The sequence below is a fragment of the Dermacentor silvarum genome, chromosome 2, assembly GCF_013339745.2.
Source record: "Dermacentor silvarum isolate Dsil-2018 chromosome 2, BIME_Dsil_1.4, whole genome shotgun sequence".
NCBI classification, from domain to species: domain Eukaryota; kingdom Metazoa; phylum Arthropoda; class Arachnida; order Ixodida; family Ixodidae; genus Dermacentor; species Dermacentor silvarum.
Genome location: NC_051155.1, coordinates 15,871,050 through 15,889,712, shown reverse-complemented (window position 1 = coordinate 15,889,712; position 18,663 = coordinate 15,871,050). Strand labels below are relative to the sequence as shown.

General features: G+C 48.1%; 1 protein-coding gene across 2 annotated transcripts in view; it reads right to left on the bottom strand.

The window, feature by feature from the left end:
* Positions 1–18,663, bottom strand: part of LOC119441336 (proteasome adapter and scaffold protein ECM29-like) — a 345,050-nt gene that overhangs the window by 61,259 nt on the left and 265,128 nt on the right. For both annotated transcript variants that reach the window (XM_037705954.2, XM_049661154.1), the window contains exons 35-38: positions 17,980–18,046; positions 16,063–16,191; positions 6,264–6,329; positions 3,727–3,938 (exon numbers count right to left, since the gene is read on the bottom strand). In XM_037705954.2, the coding sequence (XP_037561882.1) occupies positions 3,727–3,938; positions 6,264–6,329; positions 16,063–16,191; positions 17,980–18,046 (474 nt within the window). The remainder of the gene's footprint in view (positions 1–3,726; positions 3,939–6,263; positions 6,330–16,062; positions 16,192–17,979; positions 18,047–18,663) is intronic.

Below are 18,663 nucleotides of genomic sequence, written 5' to 3'. Positions count from 1 at the left end.
GAATTCTTCTGCTGCTTTTACTATGTCATCGAAATTGCTGATGATATTGTCATGCTTATCTTTCAGTGCACACATCTTGCCTTGTCCTATGCCTAGTTTTCTTCTTACTGATTTCATGCTGCGTCCATATTTTACGGCTTCCTCAATTTTTCCCACGTTATAATTTCGAATATCCCTTACTTTCTTCTTGTTGATCAGTTTTGACAGTTCAGCGAATTCTACCTGATCTCTTGAGTTGGACACTTTCATGTTTTGTCGTTTCTTTATTAGGTCCTTTGTTTCTTGGGAGAGCTTCCCTACAGGTTGCATTGGTGCCTTACCTCCCACTTTAATTGCTGCATCTGAATAGACGCCCGAAATTTTGCTAGCGGAATTGAACATCGTACCACGTGGGCAACGCGCAAGCAGAAGTCCTCTCCCTTGCACTACTTTAGTGTATGTCAAATGCGTTGAGTGTACGCATGGCGTGGAGTGTACGCAGTCACCCCTGGTTTGCTGTCACCTGCACTTCGTCTGTGCTGCCCCGAACTACAATCGAGCTACCCCGGGTGATGGAGATGCCTGTGGCCAGTTCAGCGCAGTGACTTCGGCGGCCGCTGTGACCAGCTCGCAACCCTCTGCGGCTGGGAAAACAGCCGGCAGTCACCAATGGCTACTGCGGCTCTCGCCAGCAGGGTGCGTCGGCGCAAGCGACGCTCACTCGTGCCGACTTCTGCGTCCTCGTTGGAGTCCTGGGCTGAAGTCATGCCATCGAATCTGCAGAGCTGGTGCTGTGACCAACGGAGGCCAGCGGTGAACCACAGAGACAATGTCGGCTCGCACGTTATGGAAAGCGCGTGGACCTTTCCTCAACGCGGCCACTGCTGCATGTACTACCTCTTGTTCGCAAAGCACACGTTGATGTTAGACCGTGTTGACATGTTTCGCCAGAGTATGCAGTGATTCAAGGTTGGGGGGATGCGTGACTCTCACCCGTTCCCTGATGTTGTTTCTCCCGCATGGCTCCCGTCTCCTGTAATCCGGCTTTGCCGCGTAGCTTTACGGCAGCGGAGTTGCGGCGCATTGCGAGAGATGGCGCGAGTGTCGCGCTGCTAACGCCACCTAACGGCGTGGTCACTTGGGCGCAAAAGGAAGAGGGTGGCGGGCGCTTGTCTCTTGGCTTGGAGGTCGGCGAGCAGCACGCACGGACTGTTCGTGCATACGCTGGCCCGCTTCGCGGAACCATTCCGAGAAAGCTTAGGAGCAGCACACCGGCATGGACGAACACGGATCGTTCGAACTCACCACCGTTCGCGTGACCGACCATACACGTGAACCACTAGGCAATGGTGTCATAGCATGGGGCGAACATATTGGCTCGCTATCCGGTCGCGGTGAGCCGGACTTCCTTGATTTGACGCCGGCCCATGTGAATGTTCTATGAGTAGTAATTGGGCTAGCATGCATCAGTGTATGAAATGTGCAATAAATGCCCCTTTGACTGTTTGCACTGCTGTGTTGTCGTTCCTTTGTACCAAGAGCATGTGTGAGACCCCACAAGTGATTAGACCAAGGAACAGAATGTGCAATGGATTCACTATTTGGCGCTGCGCAGGGACACTGCCGCCGCACGCTTCGTAGCTTCCACCCTGCTGCAATCGGCTTGTGAGATGGAGTTAGACCACATGGCTCCTTGGCATAACATCCGAGATTATACGGCACCCGCGGTGCGCTGACACATCTCCGAGGCCACGTCCTGGTACTTAAGTCCGCTAACCACCAGGTGCAAGCATCATCTGCTTAGGTGTTGTTTAGAGGCCGAATATAAGACAACTAAACAATTACCAGCCCTGCAGCTTTGCCAAGATTGCTTCAGTGATACTTTTTTATAATCAGAGTAGTCAAAGTGAGATTTCATTGCAGTCGGCCTTTGAGGCTAAATGCTGTTTGCGCTGGTTTTGGTGTCCTCAAGAATTGTAGCAGTGTTTTTGTCGCCCTCTGCTGCGATGGCTTATGGGGCCGGTGTTACTGCAGTTGCTCAAATGCCACATGAGAATGTGAGAGTGTATTGTTTCTAATGTGCGTAGGTCCGCCTGCTAGTTCGCTAAGGATCTTGTCTCTGGTCCCTGACCTAATATGCTACAGTTAAACCTGCTTATAACGAACCTCCATATAACGAATTCCTGGATATAACAAAGTTTTTCTATTCCCCGCCATTACTCCATAGAAGCACATGTATTTGAGACCTCTACGTAACGAAGTGGCAGCAGGAGACCCCCTCGATATAACGAATTTCCCCCTCCGACAGCCTAGAGATTTCGCCCCAAATATTGTCATTTTTGCGCGAGCGGCAACCGGAAGCACCTTGTCCGCCGCGACAGAATGCGAAGCGAGCGCACGTGTGCGTGCGTGCATGTGCGAGGCAGGCCTGCATCCCTCGACCCGGCGATGTTGCCGCCATGGGCGTGACCTTTCCCCCTCCTTTCATTCAAACCTGATCCTGCCGCTTGCTGCAGCTGGCCTAGCCAGCCAAGCCGGCACTCTCTCCTTTTCCAGTTGATGTTGCCGACGCGCTGGTACACGCTGTGACACATCACACTCGATGAGCGCGGACACACCCTGTCAAATGCTGGCGGCGTGTGGAAGCGCCGCTGGAGAAGCGAGCCAAGTGACCTTCGTGCTGTTGTCTATCGCTTCAACGCAAACTGAGCGCCGAGAACACACAGCACGCACAAAGCTACGAGCCGCCGACACACCTACAAGACTCTGCCCCAACGCAGATCGCTTTCAAGATACGGCCCGTGCGACCACGCGCCGCCACGCAGTACGCAGTTGATGCCAGAGTACAGTACAATGCCGCCCCGCTATCCCTCCCCCCTCGCTCGCTCGCTGGTGCCTCGAGCGCAACGGAAGAAGGCGCGCTTCCTCCCTGCTTTTCTTGCGCGCGTGAGATTAGACACGGTCGACGGCTCCCCTCGCACGTTTTCACTTGCACATACAGCATACGGCGCGCAGCGACTGCGTTATCGTCCTTATAAGCCAAAACCAATTTTAGGGCCACAACGCGTCATAGACACCATCTTTATGTAGCAAATACGCATCTCAAGGGCCATACGTTTTCTGGCGGAAACCGAAAATACATAGTTGTCGCCCCCGGCACTTTGGGCGGCCAATGCCATCGTCAAGCCACTAAGCCAAGCGACATGAAAAGTCAAAATGGCCGCTCGGGACGGCGCGGGGTGGCAGTTCGCAACGTATGATGCGGGAACTGTCCCACAGTTGCGACGCAACAGCGGGGTTACCAATGCATTGGATTCTATGGGAGCTGTGCCGGGACCGGCCGAAAACGAACAGCCGGGAAAACGCAGCCCCCGGGAACGTAACAGCGGGGTTCTATGTAACACTATACAACGCTACAACGCCATCCTGACGCTCGCTCTTCGTTTCCGATGCCTCGCGCTTGTGCGAAACGACACGCGTCCACGCATCCGGCACCTGGTGTGACATTCCAAGGATGAGTGCTTCGACGAAAACGGAAAACGGGTGCGCGTTACAATTGAGGGCGCGTTAGAATCGAGTAAATACGGTAAGCGTTTCTTTTTCGAATTTTCGTGCCGAACCGGCATATAACAAAATCCTCTTTTTAACGAAGTTTTTCGGGAATTTGTCAATTTCGTTATATCCAGGTTTAACTGTAGTAGTGAGTTTAAAGCCTGCAGTTTTCTCAATTGCAGGGAGTGCCCCAACCTTTCCCTGCCAGGTGCGTCCTGGCAGCGCAGCCAGCAGAGACCGGATCAGGGTCTCGGCTTGGCCCCACTCGAGCGCGGCTCCGAGGGTGCGTGCCACGGAGCAGGTCACAGCCGCACCCTGTCGTCGCAGGGACCAGACGGCACAGCCCAGCGCCTGGTTGACCAGCGCTAACAGCTCGCTCAGGTAGAGGCGCAAACCAGACTCGGCTCCTGCATAAAAGGGAACAATGTTGACGGCTGGTACGCATGCGTGCTAAATTCAAGGGAAGTAGTAAGTCGGTTTGGACTAATATAGCCATCTTTCAAAAAGCTACATCTTCTTAGGTTCTCTGCAACAGGTACGTTATTAGAAAAGAAAATGAAGGTTAGCACTGCACTTCTTGAATTCTGCACCAGGGGCCAAGTGCCAGAACGTCATTGTGATGTCGGCCCAAAAATGAAAAGCTGCAAAAACATTGCCCAAAGTTTTGTTTGTCAGAATCATTTCGAGAAAGCCTTAGTGCACCTAAAACCTGCTGGGACAGTAGTATAGTTGTTTGGTAATGAGGGCAAATTTTTTTTTACATTTTCATGGAATCATTGGCTTCTTTTTTAATCAGTATCACGAAGGTTGCTGGCTGTTTTCAAATGATATGCAACTTTACCAGCATATGAAAATCACACACACTGTCACGATCATGCACATGCACATTGGTCATGTTGTGTCATCAAGAATTCGCTTCTGTGGCTAGCCTTGGTTCTGTATTTCAGACCTTCCTTACTCTTCTGCACCTGTTCACAGTTTGAAAATTATTCACCTTTGCACCAGTTGTTATTATTCAGTGGCAGAACGACCACTGGCAGTCAAGAAACAAATAACTAGCACTGAGGCTTGGAAGACAATTATTCTTCTGGAATGCACTTTTTGTGCGGTTCTTTTAGCAATCCCAGAAGAGCAATAATGAAAATAAATGCAGGTCCTAGAAGGAAGCAAGAACAGAAAACAAGCACCACAGACCGTCAAATCACACAATACAAAGTGGCTTCACCGCCTCAAAGAAAGGTAAACTAATTGCCCTATCTTGCGCAAATCATGTCCCGATCATCATAAGGTCACAGCTAGAATGCAGCAAAGAAAGGAACACAAAAAACTAGGCAGATCTTGGAACGCGCTAAGTGCGCAGCTAGCTGCTGCTGAAATGCACGCAAAACAAACTTGTCAGTGATTCAAATAGGAGCGCACAGCCAACAGGAATGCTCCCTATGCACCATGTGACTGCAGTAACAAATCGTGGTGCTAGTTCCCCCTTTTCATGCTCTCTTTTTGCTTTTAATTTTGTGTGGGAAAACACAGCATTACGTCTGTCTAAAAGCTCCAGTGTCTCCTGTTTGTGACAACATCGAGGAGGCGATGGTGAGTCAACGGAAAGTGATGCGATCAGCAGTGCAATGGCACCTCCCGAAGCCAGATTTGCCTCCCAATTTCGACAATGATTTTGTCAACTTCTACTGTGTATTTATTGGTAATATTTTGGCATAAGATAAAGAAGGTTCTAAGAATCAAGAAAAAAAATAAAATTGAAACTTCTGAGTAATGAATTGAGCTATTTGGTGGTCGTTCAGTTTCTTCTTGCGCTGTGTACTTAATGACGAGGACGGGAACAAAGATACGTCCGCTGTCATCGTCTATGTTCCCGCCCTCGTCATTAAGTGTGCAGCACAAGAAGAAACCACAAAAATTCTGACCAGACTGACCATTTAAATTGTTGTGTTCCTCCCTTATGTGACAAAGCAATCATCATTGTAGTGGAAAAGCACACCGTCTCCAAGGCCGAAATGAAAAAGAATAGAAAAGTCCACAGCTTGATGAAGTGCATGCTCATCGCGTTTTTTGGGAATCACGATATTGTGCATCAGGTATTCGTACCAAATAGCCAGACTCTAAACAGCAAGTTTTACTGACAAGCCTCAGAGCTTCTGGGGGAGGACGCTTGGCAAAAACGGCCCGATCCAAGCCTTGCACGAGGAGCCAGACGTTGCACGACGACAGTGCACTCTGTCCCAGAGCACTCCTCACAAGCATGTTTCTTGCTGGGCTTCTCTTCCACATTCACCCTACTCGCCAGATTTGGCTGCCGCTTATTTCGCTCTCTTCCTAAAATTAAAAGCCTCGCTAAAAAGTTGCCATTCTGACACGACTTCTTAAATTAAGCTCAACCAGAAGGTGCTCGACTTGGTCTGGAAAGGAGACTTCCAGGACATATTCACAATGTGGCCAGAACACTGGGAATACTGTATTGCGGCGCAAGAGAACTATTTCAAAGGTGACAGTGTTCGTATGCACATAAATGAAACTACCTTCTTAAAAACAGAGACAGTCTTGTATTGAGGCCACCTTGTATGTCACGCCCTGAGCTTATAACGAGCCAATGAGCAAAGATGGTGCTTCCATTATGGCATAGCAGAATAAGCCAATGAACAATGGGAAGCAGGAGTTGCAAGCAGAAGTCATGCCTTCAAACTAGCGGAGAGTGTGAAAAAAAGTGTCCACTGCACCTGCGGTGAACTCCACCCAGATCTCGTCCCACACAGCAGATGGAGACTCGTCAGGTGCCTTGCCCTCTGCAAGACAAGCCACGTGCAGTGAGGCATCGAGAAGAAGGAAATTCACTCACCGCAACAGTCCTTTCCTTGAATGGCACGTGGATGGTGTAATGTGACATTGCTGTAATGCAACTTATGGTGACATTCCAACACTGGCAGTGAGTGGCAATTCTCACCAGGTGACAAGATTACAGTTAAAAAAATTTTTGTTTCACAACTACCACACAAATTTTGATGTTAAAATCATGAATAAATAGCGGGAAAAAAGGGTAAGAAGCATAAAATATCTCGTGCACTCCAGAGGTCCCACGTGGGCAAGACTTCGTGTTAATGCTGTTGCAAAACTTTAAAACAGGGGTTGCTCAACTAATGCCAGAAGCTGCGAGTGTTGGTGATTGGGATCCCCGCTTAATTAAGGGGAGATGCTACTCTGAAAACATTTCTTTAAATGTTCAATGAAGCTTTCACCATTTACAAAGTTTGAGCTCCTCTTTTCAATCCGCTTTCGTTTTTTTGATAGCTCATTTAATTTTATTGCACACCATGAATTTGTAAAAACAATGTGTTTTTGTGCAAGCTCATGTTGCTCCCAATGAATAGTAGAATTCAATAACGCAAAAAAATACAGTGTAAAATTTGTGTTTTAGTCTAGAAAAAAAATTCCAGCGCCGAGTTTTAGTTTTAGTTTCAACGAAGAAACTTTTGAAATTTGTGGAAATTTTTGAAAGTTGTTCTTTTTTTAAAATTCAGGACGTGTAAAAGCATAAGCATGCCAAATTTCATTATGATCAGACTACATAAACTGCACAAATTTTAGTGCATAAACTCTAAAAATGCTACAAAGTGAGGAACTGAGAAAAACACTTTTGAAAGTTTAAAAAGAAAAGTTGCGACGCTAGACTTCAGCGGGGAAACAATTTTTTCCCCCCGTATTTTCAGCAAGAATGCAGTGCTGCCGAAGTCGGTTCTGGGAGACAAGGGTTACGCCTACATCCCCACGAAAATTCAACAGCAGGCAACACCGCGGAGCAAATGCTGCATCCGCAAAATTTGGATAAATTCGCACTTTCACGAGCCACCGCGAGTGCTTTTTGCATTTTTTCAGTGATGGGAATGACTGTGGGCCGAGAACTATTCTTGCAAGCCAAAAATGGTTCCAGAGTACAAGCACACATCACTGCGAATATTCTCAAGAAAAATAGGCCACGTATGCGACCACTCACGAACAAATTACAACTATCACGTGACTACACTGAGTCAACCTGCACACGCAAAATGAAAATACTGTGCATCCTTAGCAGTAAAGCAAGCCACCTAAAAGCACAAAGAAAAAACGACATCAACACAGTCACGTGCTTTGCAGGATGGCCATTCGAGCAATTTTATTTTAGGTCTAAGGTCCTCTAGCTAGTAAAATGGCAGAGCTAGAATTCCGCTGCATTATGAGCGCACACAGATAAATGCGACACCGCAACACAGCTAATAACATAAATGGGGTAAGTTTCAGTTTGCTGAGTGCCATGACACAGCCACCATGCCGAATGCGCGAAGCCTGCACCGCCGGCTGAGGAACACTTCTCCCACCAAGGCCACGCCAGCAATACAAAGTGCAAATGCGAGACACACCAACAACGCAGAATGCGTAGTGCGCGCACTGCTAGGCTCGACAAAACTTTATCCCAAACTACACAAAACCCACGAACATGCCGCATAGAGTTTCCTAATGGCAGACTGCGAACATACACTGGATTGGATTAGCTCATTCAGCTTTATGAATGACTCTCTGTGACCTGGCATTGAACACAACTCCTCGTTGCAGTGGCCTCTGAGACTGCACTACATGGCTCGTCTTGGAGCAGCTTTGGGGCAGTTTTTCTCGCTTGTCGCATGGAAGTAGCAGCACTAATGGAATGTAGCAGATTGGAGCAATTGTAGCAGCATTCCCACCACTAATATTTTTCTAACTTGTAGTTGATTCTCAGCTTTGAATTTTGATTACATAAAAGAGGAGGCTTGGAGGAATACAAAACACAACGAAACACACAAGCGTCCTTTTTCGGAAAAAATCTCGGTTTTTCGACCCTCATCTCCCCTTAAAAGCTTTTAAATGCTCAGTGTCTCACAAATCAGGCACTGTGCACAAGAGGACTGTCGAAGCATATCTCAGTCAAATGCCTTAAATTGTGTGCACTGCGTGGAACAAGACAGAATGTGACAGACACAGTGACTACGCAACAAAGGTGCACCCTATGGTGTGATGATGAGATTCACTTTTGGGCCCAACCAAGATCACTTTTGGGCCCAACCAGTTCACCTGAACTGTGACTTCCTCGTGGCACACCGCCTAGGCAGGCACAATCACTCAACCGTTTATTGCATTTCATTTAGCTGCACATACAAAACAATTATTGAAATTTCAGCCACACAATACCTCGCCTTACACAAAAAGAATGCAGGGACTTGTAGGTACTTTGAAAACTCACCAACTTCCTAAAAGAGTGCACTGAGTATAAGTCGGAGGATGTGCATTGAGCTGTGGGAATGTTTTTGTACTGTGGGTAAATGTTCGATTTACCAATCAGACACACAAGTGACTCATGCTTGTGCTTAATACTAGGAGTGTGCAAATACCGAAAAGTAGATTTCAAATCGAATATTGAATCAAATCAAGAAAAAGAAAAGACAAATATCGTATCGAATATTGAATATCAGAAAATTTTTCACAAAACTTAATGCTAATAAATTTTGGGCATGAAAATACGATGCTGGAATACTCGGGAGTCTCCAAGCATTGCCTTACGAGAATGTAGCAAGTTATCGTAACATAGATACAACAGAAATCAAGTTATACAGTACGATCTACTCTTGTTAAAGGGAACACCAAACTAGTATGCCAGCACCAATTACAGCCAAGTTCGAGTATGTAAAGGTCTGGAAAATATTTATATTGTACTGTGAAATGAGGAGCAGTGGGGATGTGGCTATGAAAGGGAGAACGACAACGAGGGAGATAAACCTTGTTTCGGTGCTCGATTGGCTGTGTTTCCTCTCGCTGCTTTATCATTGCTCTCGCTGCTAGTCGCAAACGCTGACGTCCCCAAGTGGTTCGTGACATTTGGTGGAAGGTGCTGGGCCTGTTGCGAACGTAGAACTCCGAAGCCGGACGATCCCTGTCACATCTGCCATGCCTGAGGAGACTAGTGCTACCAATCCACCCCCGGCACCACCTCCGGTCTTCTGTCCTGGTGCGCCACGCCAACGGGATCCTCCCATCTTCAATGGCACAAACCAAATGTCACGTACCACTTGGGGATGTCAGCGTTCACGACTAGCAGCGAGAGCAACAAAAGCGAGAGGCAGCACAGCCGATCGAGCACCGAAACAAGGTTTATCTCCCTCGTCGTCGTTCTCCCTCTCATAGCCACATCCCCGCTGCTCCTCATTTCACAGTACAATATATATATATTTTCTTTTATCAATAGAATTTGTGTTGAATAGAATCAAGTGCTTCTGTTTTCCCTCTAAACTAATTATTTGTGGCGTTCCGTTGTACTGAATACCAATGAAGTTCGCAGTTTAATAGTGGACCTGTGTGTTGCGGCAATCTTTTATTTCTTGCACAGAAAGCTTTGCTTTCCAGTTTTTCTCCAAAATGCAGAAAGGCTGTCCCAAATTTACGGCAGGTGGGTTATCATGAGGTAAATTTGTACGACAACCGAAAGGACTGCGCATCACGGGACTCGCGTAGCTGGCACCAACAGTAAAGAGCAGGCACCAACCGCGCCGCTTCATTTGTCAGGTTCAGCGATATTTGCTACCTGTCAAAGATTCCAAAATCTTATCACCAACCAAAGTGCGTATAGAATGTCTGCTCTGCAGCCCTACAATAGGCTGAACTCTTGTGCCCATTTCCGCAATACGGTTCGTTGCAACACATTTTGCAAACAGTTCATTAAACCGAAGCCCCGTCCATCTCCGCGACCCTGCAGAATGTAAAATCTGTTGTGGAATTTCTAAAGCAAAGTGGACTAGCCAGCCAACTCAACAAAAGCGTTTGTCAAGACATCCCGACAAGATGGAATTCAATGCTTTCTATGATAAAGTCAGTATTTTGTCAGCCAATGACACTGAAACATTGCTGGAATCTAGAAATCCTGCAATTGCAAACAACATAGATAAAGACACCTTGGAAGACATCACTGCACTTCTCCAGCCATTTTCTAAAGCTATGAGCGCACTAGAAGGCAACAAACGACCAACGTTGCATTCGGTAGGCTTCAAGAATACCTTGATACACATCTCCAAACTTCGTCGTTCTTCTTCTTTCTCGAGTTTTACGTGCCAAAACCAGTTCTGATTATGAGGCACGCCGTAGTGGAGGGCTCCGGATTAATTTTGACCACCTGGGTTTCTTTAACGTGCACTACAATGCAAGTACACAGGCGTTTTTAAACTTCGTCAAAAGCTGTAGAAAACTGTAGAAAAAACGAAGATTCAAGAATGTGCATCGCACTGGAAAACAAAAGTGAGTCCCAGCCTCGATCACAAAACAGACACACTTATCCGCCCTCCGTTTCCGCATCTTAGAATGTTCACATCTGTATCGTGATCTGATAGTACGCTTACCAGCGCAAACCACGTCATTATTTCTACTCGGCACGAGCCGTGCCCTTTCTCTTTACTTTTGCCTCTTTGCTCTTGGCGTGTCTTTACAAGCAAGCACAATAAAGGACGCAAGCAGTTTTTCGCCCTTCACCATGTTGGCCTGGTCGATGCTTCGCACACGCCCATAACGCACGGAACTTTACATGGTGTCAGAAGTGGCCGCCCAGTGCAACACTATCCAGCGGGAGCAGAACCTCGGGCGCACCCAGGAGCAGACATGGATGTGCTGAAGCCACCGTCCCCACTACTCATGACAGGTGATATGGGCAAGAATTGGCAACGGTTTAAGCAGATGCTGGAGCTCTACTTCACGGTAACAAAGCCGCATGACAAACCCCTGAGCAAGGCAGCGAAGACAGCAGTACTACTGAGCTTAGCAGGGGAGGACGCATTAGAAGTTTTCAACAACTTCACCTTCAGCGAAGGTGAAAGCAAAGAAGACTACGATACCATCGTAGTCAAGTTTGACGCATACTGGGCTGCTCAAACAAACGAAGTTTACGAGCAGTATCTGTTCCGAAAGCGGATGCAGACAGCGGGGGAGAGTTTTGAACAGTTCGCACGAGACGTGAGGATGCAAGCCCGATCGTGCAATTTCGGAGAGCTAACAGACTCCATGATTCGCGACCAAATTGTGATCCGCATTAGCAATGACAGCCTCCGGGCCAAACTCCTGCAAGACAACGAGCTCACGCTGGCCAAAGCCGAAAAAATATGCAAGGCATCAGAGGTAGCTGCTTTGCAATGCGAAGCATGGTCAGATAAAGTAAACCAAGTAGATCCAGTCAATGTCGCTCGGATCTCAACCAAGCATCCAAAAATGTTCAAATGCTCACGTTGTGGCAGAGAACACAGGCCACGCGACTGCCCAGCTTATGGCAAAACTTGCAGAATCTGTAACGGAAGGAATCACTTTGCTGTTTGCTGCAGAAGAGTGGCGCGTGTAGATGAGCTCGAGGATGACGGTGATGGCAACGACTTTGAAATTTTAGATGTGTGTACCGGTAACATACGGAATGAACGAGATTGGATGGTGATAGCGAGCCTTGGAGGCGATGAACTAAAATTCAAGGTCGACACGGGATCTCAAGCTAACCTCATACCGTATTCAGCCTACAGGAAGCTGCGGCCAATGCCGCCTGTCAAACGCAGCAACACCACTTTGCGGTCATACGATGGGGCCATCATCAAACACCTAGGCGTCATCAGCCAAGAAGTAGTCATCGGTGACAAACGCCAGCACTTGGACTTCTTCGTCTCCAAGAAAGGAAGACAGGCACTGCTCGGGCTCAAGGCAAGTGAAATGCTCGGGCTAGTTACCAGGACAGTCGACGCAGTAGCAGCAAGCAGCTCCGAACAAGTAATGCAGGAATTCGGCGAGCTATTCGAAGGCACCGGCTGCGTACAGCGACACTACAAGAGGGTCCTGTCTGCGGATGCTGTCCCAGTGGTTCAAGCTGCCCGACGAGTTCCTTTGGCCCTAAAAGAACCACTTCGCAACGAGCTGAAGCGGATGGAGCAAGCGGGCATCGTGGCAAAGGTCAACGAACCGACTGAATGGGTAAGCCCATTGGTAATTGTCAAGAAAAAAGATGAAAAGTTGAGGGTTTGCATGGATCCCAGGATAATCAACGCCAGCATAAAACGGGAGCATTACGAAATTCCAAGGCGGGAGGACATAGAGGAAGAACTGGCCGGTGCAAAGGTGTTCAGTAGACTTGACGCGAAAGCTGGTTTTCATGAAATTCCTCTCGACGAAGAAACGTCAAGAATCTGCACTTTCGCAACTCCTTTCGGAAGGTATAGGTTCTTACGGATGCCCTTTGGAATTGCGTCGGCGTCAGAAGTATTTCAAAAGACTCTGAGCGAAATATTTGATTCCTTACCGGGCTCATGTGTATGTAGATGACATTTTGATTTGGGGAATCTCGCAGGAACAACATGACCATCGGTTGAGATCAGTACTCGAAGCTGCTAGGAAAGCTGGTCTTAAGCTAAACGCAGAGAAGTGCAAGGTTGGTGTTCACGAAATCAAATTTCTGGGTGATATTATCTCGAAAGACGGCATAAAGCCCAACCAACGGCTGATCGAATGCATGAAACAGATGCCCATTCCGGCCGATAAACAGGGAGTGCAGCATCTTCTGGGTGTAGCCAATTATTTTTCCAAGTACCTTCCCTCCTTGTCGCAGAGGACGTCTTCTTTGCGCAGCCTAATCAAGCATGATGCAGTATTTTCATGGACACCAAACCACACGCATGAATGGCACAGTATCTGCGACAGCCTTGGCCAGCAGCCACTGCTAGCTATCTTTGACCCTCAGAAAGAAACAAAAGTGACGTCAGATGCATCAATGAATGGTTTGGGTTCAGCTCTCATGCAGCGTCACGGAAGTGAATGGCGTCCTGTGGCATACGCATCAAGGGTGCTGACGGACGCGGAACAGCGTTATTCACAGATAGAAAAGGAAGCATTAGCAGTGACTTTCGGCTGCCAGAAGTTTCATTACTTCATCTATGGTCGACAGATTGTCTTGGAAACTGATCATCGGCCGTTGATAGCTATAGCTCAAAAAGCAATCGCTGATATGCCACCTAGACTACAAAGGTTTTTTATGCGTCTGCTCAAATATGACTATGTCCTTCGATACGTTCCAGGAAAAGAACTCATCTTGGCAGACATGCTATCGCGAGCCACAGCCGTGATGCCGGACCAGGGCGATGCGGACGCTGATGCCGATGTGGAAATCCATGCTGTGAGTGCAGTTACAGCCCTTGTCAGCGACGTCACATTGAAGCGGCTAAACGAAGAGACTGATAAGGATGCCTATTTACGCGCCGTAATTCAGGCCGTTCGCAACGGTGAAAAAGTTGAAGGAGAGCTGAAACCTTTCACAGGCGAGCTGTCAATTGTGAAAGGTGTTCTACTGAAAGGTACAAAAGTAATTGTGCCTGTGTCCATGAGAGGCGAGATGATGGCACGAGTGCATGAAGGCCACATGGGCCTTAATAAATGTAAAGCAAGGGCAAGAAGATTCATTTTTTGGCCAAACATTAACGCAGATATCACAGAAATGATCCAGAGGTGTGCTGTGTGCAAACGCTATGCATATAATCAGCCCACCGAACCACTCATCATTAGACCTACACCGCATTACCCATGGTATAGGGTCGGTGCCGACTTATTCGAATACGGTGGAAGGTCGTATCTTTCAGTGTATGACGCTCTTTCTAACTTTCCAGAAGTGGAGGAGCTGCGTGACACATCGGCGACAACCGTCATCGACAAGCTGGGGGCCATATTTGTGAGATACGGTGTGCCGTATGAGGTGTGTACAGACAACGGACCTCAGTTCAGAAGCCGAGACTTCTGCCGATTTGCAAGCAGGTATGACTTCAGACATGTCACCTCAAGCCCGGAGTTCCCGAGGTCCAACGGACTTGCAGAGAAAGGCGTGCAGGTAGCTAAAAGAATTTTGAAGAAAACGAAAGAAGCAAGAGAAGATTTCTGGCTGGGGCTACTTAGCTACAGGTCAACCCCGTTAGAAGATGGACAATCACCTGGAGAACTACTGCAAGGAAGGCGATTAAGATCGACTCTTCCTGATTTCAGCAACCAGCAGAGAACCCAAGTGTGGAAACATGTTCAAAAGGAATATTCAAGACGGGTTCTACCACCACTGGAAAAGGGACAGACTGTTAGGCTGAAGAAAAAGTCTTGGTCAGGGAAAGCGAAAGTGGTTAAGCAGGTGTATCCAAGATCATATGAAGTGTTGACAGAGGACAACAAAACACTCCGTCGCAACAGGCAACATCTGCTTCCCACAGGTGAAGCTTTCATCCAGGACGCACTGGAAGATGACCACGGTACTGAGGAATGCCAGCAAAGTACACACGCCGCTCCCGACCTGCCCGAGCAGATTAACACACCGCCTGCAATGGCGACAGACCCCACTACATCAATACGAAGATCTCGCCGCCAGGTCAGACCACCTCAATGTCTGAAGTACGACTCGAATTTCCAACAGTTGTCTTGAACTCTTTACTTTTTAATACTGTGAGGACGTGCATTACATAGCTGCTGTTCTTAAATGTGTACTTTCAAAAGGAGAGGGATGTATCGTGATCTGATAGTACGCTTACCAGCGCAAACCACGTCATTATTTCTACTCGGCACGAGCCGTGCCCTTTCTCTTTACTTTTCCCTCTTTGCTCTTGGCGTGTCTTTATAAGCAAGCACAATAAAGAACGCAAGCAGTTTTTCGCCCTTCACCATGTCGGCCTGGTCGATGCTTCGCACACGCCCATAACGGACGGAACTTTACAACATCCAAAGAATGTGATGAAGTACACGTGCACGTAAGGCAACTTGTTTCTTCGTTTTCAGAAGTGTGTGCGGAAACTGCTCCAGAACAGCCTGTCACGAAAAGGCAATGCTTAGAATTGTTTAGTGAGCGGAGCAACAATGACAAGGCCATGTCTGTCGTGCGAGATGTCAATGGAATTATCACCTTGCTCCGCATCTGAAGTGCTAACGTTTCGGAATACCAAGCAGTTGAAGTACCCAAAGCTTGTTCTACTTGCCAAAAAAATCTTGGCAATCCCAGCTACCAGTGTTAGCAGCGAGCGGAACTTCAGTTCGGCGAGACTTGCAATGCAGGAGCGCCGTACTCATTTTAAGCCTGAATCATTGGACTATTTGTTGTTTTTACATGATAACTTGCGATGTGTGTGTTTTGCGACTGTTGTAAGCGCTGCATGCTTATTTCTGTTTTATTTCAACATGTTCAATAAAATGTCATCTCATCGAAAGAAAATATTTTGTCCCCGCAACAAAGCCATGATAATGTCGGGCCGGGCTGGGTGTGGGCCTCGTGGTTTTTTACACTGAGCCGGCGGGCTTGTTGTTCTTCAGCATCGGGCTAGGGCAGGTTTTCGACGCAAGCAGCAGGCTCGGGCCGGGATCAGGCTCGTAAATGCAGCCCGCGCACAGCTCTACTATTAAAGCACTCTGGTGCCTCAATGGTGAGCTGTGAAAGTGGCAAGCTTAACGGATGTGCAACATCCGACGAAGCGGACATCTCACCTGGGGGTGTGGCATGCTTGGCGAAGAAGGCGAGTGGCAGGGCACCTGTCGCGTGTGCTCGCAACCGATCGGGTGCATGTCGTGCCACTGCCTGCATTGTGTGCGCACACGCCCACTGCACTGCTTCATCTGCAAAGACGAGCAACACCAAAAGAATGCGCCACATGAGGACTCCTGGAACACTGGTGCTCGCGACTGCAAAGCACAAAGGGCAGCCAGTGTCAACCACTGCAAATTTGGGCTTGGGAAAACTGCACAGCTGCGTGTGCCACTTCATGTGCGCACTCAGCCATCAAAGAAAACAAAGTACTGCAGCACAAAACACAGCAAAGTCTACTTCCATTAATTCAACCCTGATTGGACTGACAAAACTGATCGAATTATCCAGTGATTCGAATTAAGCAAGAGGCAGAAATAACACCGAAATACATTGCGTATTCATTTGTCAGTATTTGCCCGATTCTAACATGCCACTGAATCAAACACAAACCCACTTTCTGTGTGTTCGAAGCAGCAAACTAACGTAAGAATGATATTAGAGCTCCTAAACAAAGTAGAAATCAAACGAGCATGCGATTTCTCGGCAAGGAAAATGTAGCATGCCTCCGATTATGGCAATAAGAAAAGCAACACCAGCAAACTTTACCTTCACAGAATGGACATTTGCTTACTCAATGTCCAGCACCACCACTCTCAGACAGAACCTTATCGCCGTTCAGTGAAGAACCACCACATGGACTTGTTATGGCTAACTTTTAAATGAGGTGTTGAAGACTGACAAAATTAGAATGACCAAGCGAGAACTTAACCTGGCACCACCTTGCGATGGCAATGACACTTGGCTAGGCTGGCTGTGACAATAGGCTTTTGCAGATACAGTTTTGGTTTAGTATCCGATTGCACTGTGCTGCCCATTTACCAATTTTCTCGGAAAGCAAAAATGTGCGTTACGATTGGGTAGATACCATAATCATTCATTGTGAGCTACAGTTCTTGCTTGAAAATCTTTTTAGGGCTAGCCCAAAACAGGCATTTGATGGGAGATGACGTGTGTTCAATGTCAAAACCACAATTTGATTGAGGCACGCCATAGTGCCATATGAGGCACACCATAGTGCTATAGGTGACTACATGAGGTCACCTAAATTGCACCTAAAAGGCACCTAAACTAAAGTGCACAAATGTTTTTGCACTTCCTCTCGGTAAAAATGCGCCACTGCTGCCGAGATGGAACCTGCAACCTCGAGCTGAGCAGCGCAATGCCATAGCCATGGAGTGAAGGAGGACGTGACGGCAGCCGTACGAGCCGTGCCGGCATTCCTACTCAAAAATGCGAAGGCGGCGAGCCGAGCGGAGGCTGCAACGACCAGCGTGGCTAGCTTCTAGAATAACACTGACCTCTGCACCTGTAACCACGAGAAATTGATGTCCGACAATCCTGTCAGTGACGTAGAAAAAGCGGCTTCTACTACGGCAAGAGTCACTGGCAGTCATCAGTGGCTTTGCGGTATGTTTCCCTGCCAGCCGCAAGGGGAACGGCACTGACGTGCGCTGGCACCGAAGTTGCTGTGGTACCAGCAGTATACACGGCGATGAGGGTTTGAACGGGAGCTAGACCTAGGAGACAATCTGGAAAGGGAATCACGGTCTTGTCGACGAGGGTGGGACGGTGGCAGTAGTGTATTAACAGACTCGGCAAGGTCATCGATTTCTCGTGGACACAGGTGCAGAGGTCGGTGTCGTTCTAGAAGCTAGCCACGCTGGTCGTCGCAGCCGCCGCTCGGCTCGCCGCCTTCGCCCTTTTGAGTAGGAACGACGACACGGCTCCTACACACAGATACTGTGGCGAGGAGTTGAAGCAATTTAGGTTTCAGTTTCAGTGGTGCGTCACATGCTTGCACCAGAGAGTGTACCCACCATCTCCTTCCATGTACCACGTCTGCAGCTTGGTGAGCAGCCGGTCCACATCACTCTCCTTGGCCACCTGCAAAAACACACGAGGTCATCCTTTTCATTTGAAAGAAATAAGAATGTATATGGGTCCCCGACATCACTCCTATGCACTCTTTAAAGGTCACTGTCACAAAAGAGCGCGTAATCGAAGCGCGCGCCGCGTGTCACGCAAGCCAGCGAAAGAACACGCCGGCCCCGCGGCAACTTCAACAGAGGGGGAGAGCGCATACGCCTCAAGCAACAACGCCAACGGCGCCGAAGCGACGTTAACCGGAGAGGGAGAGAGAGAGAGCACACGCGTGCGCCGAGACACCTTCTCATCCGGCGAGTCGAGAGAGAAAAACTACAGCGCGAGCGCGCGCCAACAGCATGAGACATCATCAACCCCCCCCCTCAACACTCCGACAGCGGCGGTCGAAGGTACGAGAAAAGAGTAGAAGCTTCCCAAGCTTTGACCATGCTACGAGATCACGACACCGATAGGAAAGTTCGAGAACGCCTCTGGAAGCTATACAGTTAAACCTGCTTATAACGAACCTCCATATAATGAATTCCTGGATATAACGAATTTTTTCAATTCCCCGCCGTTACTCCATAGAAACACATGTATTTGAGACCTCTACGTAACGAAGTGGCAGCGGGAGACCC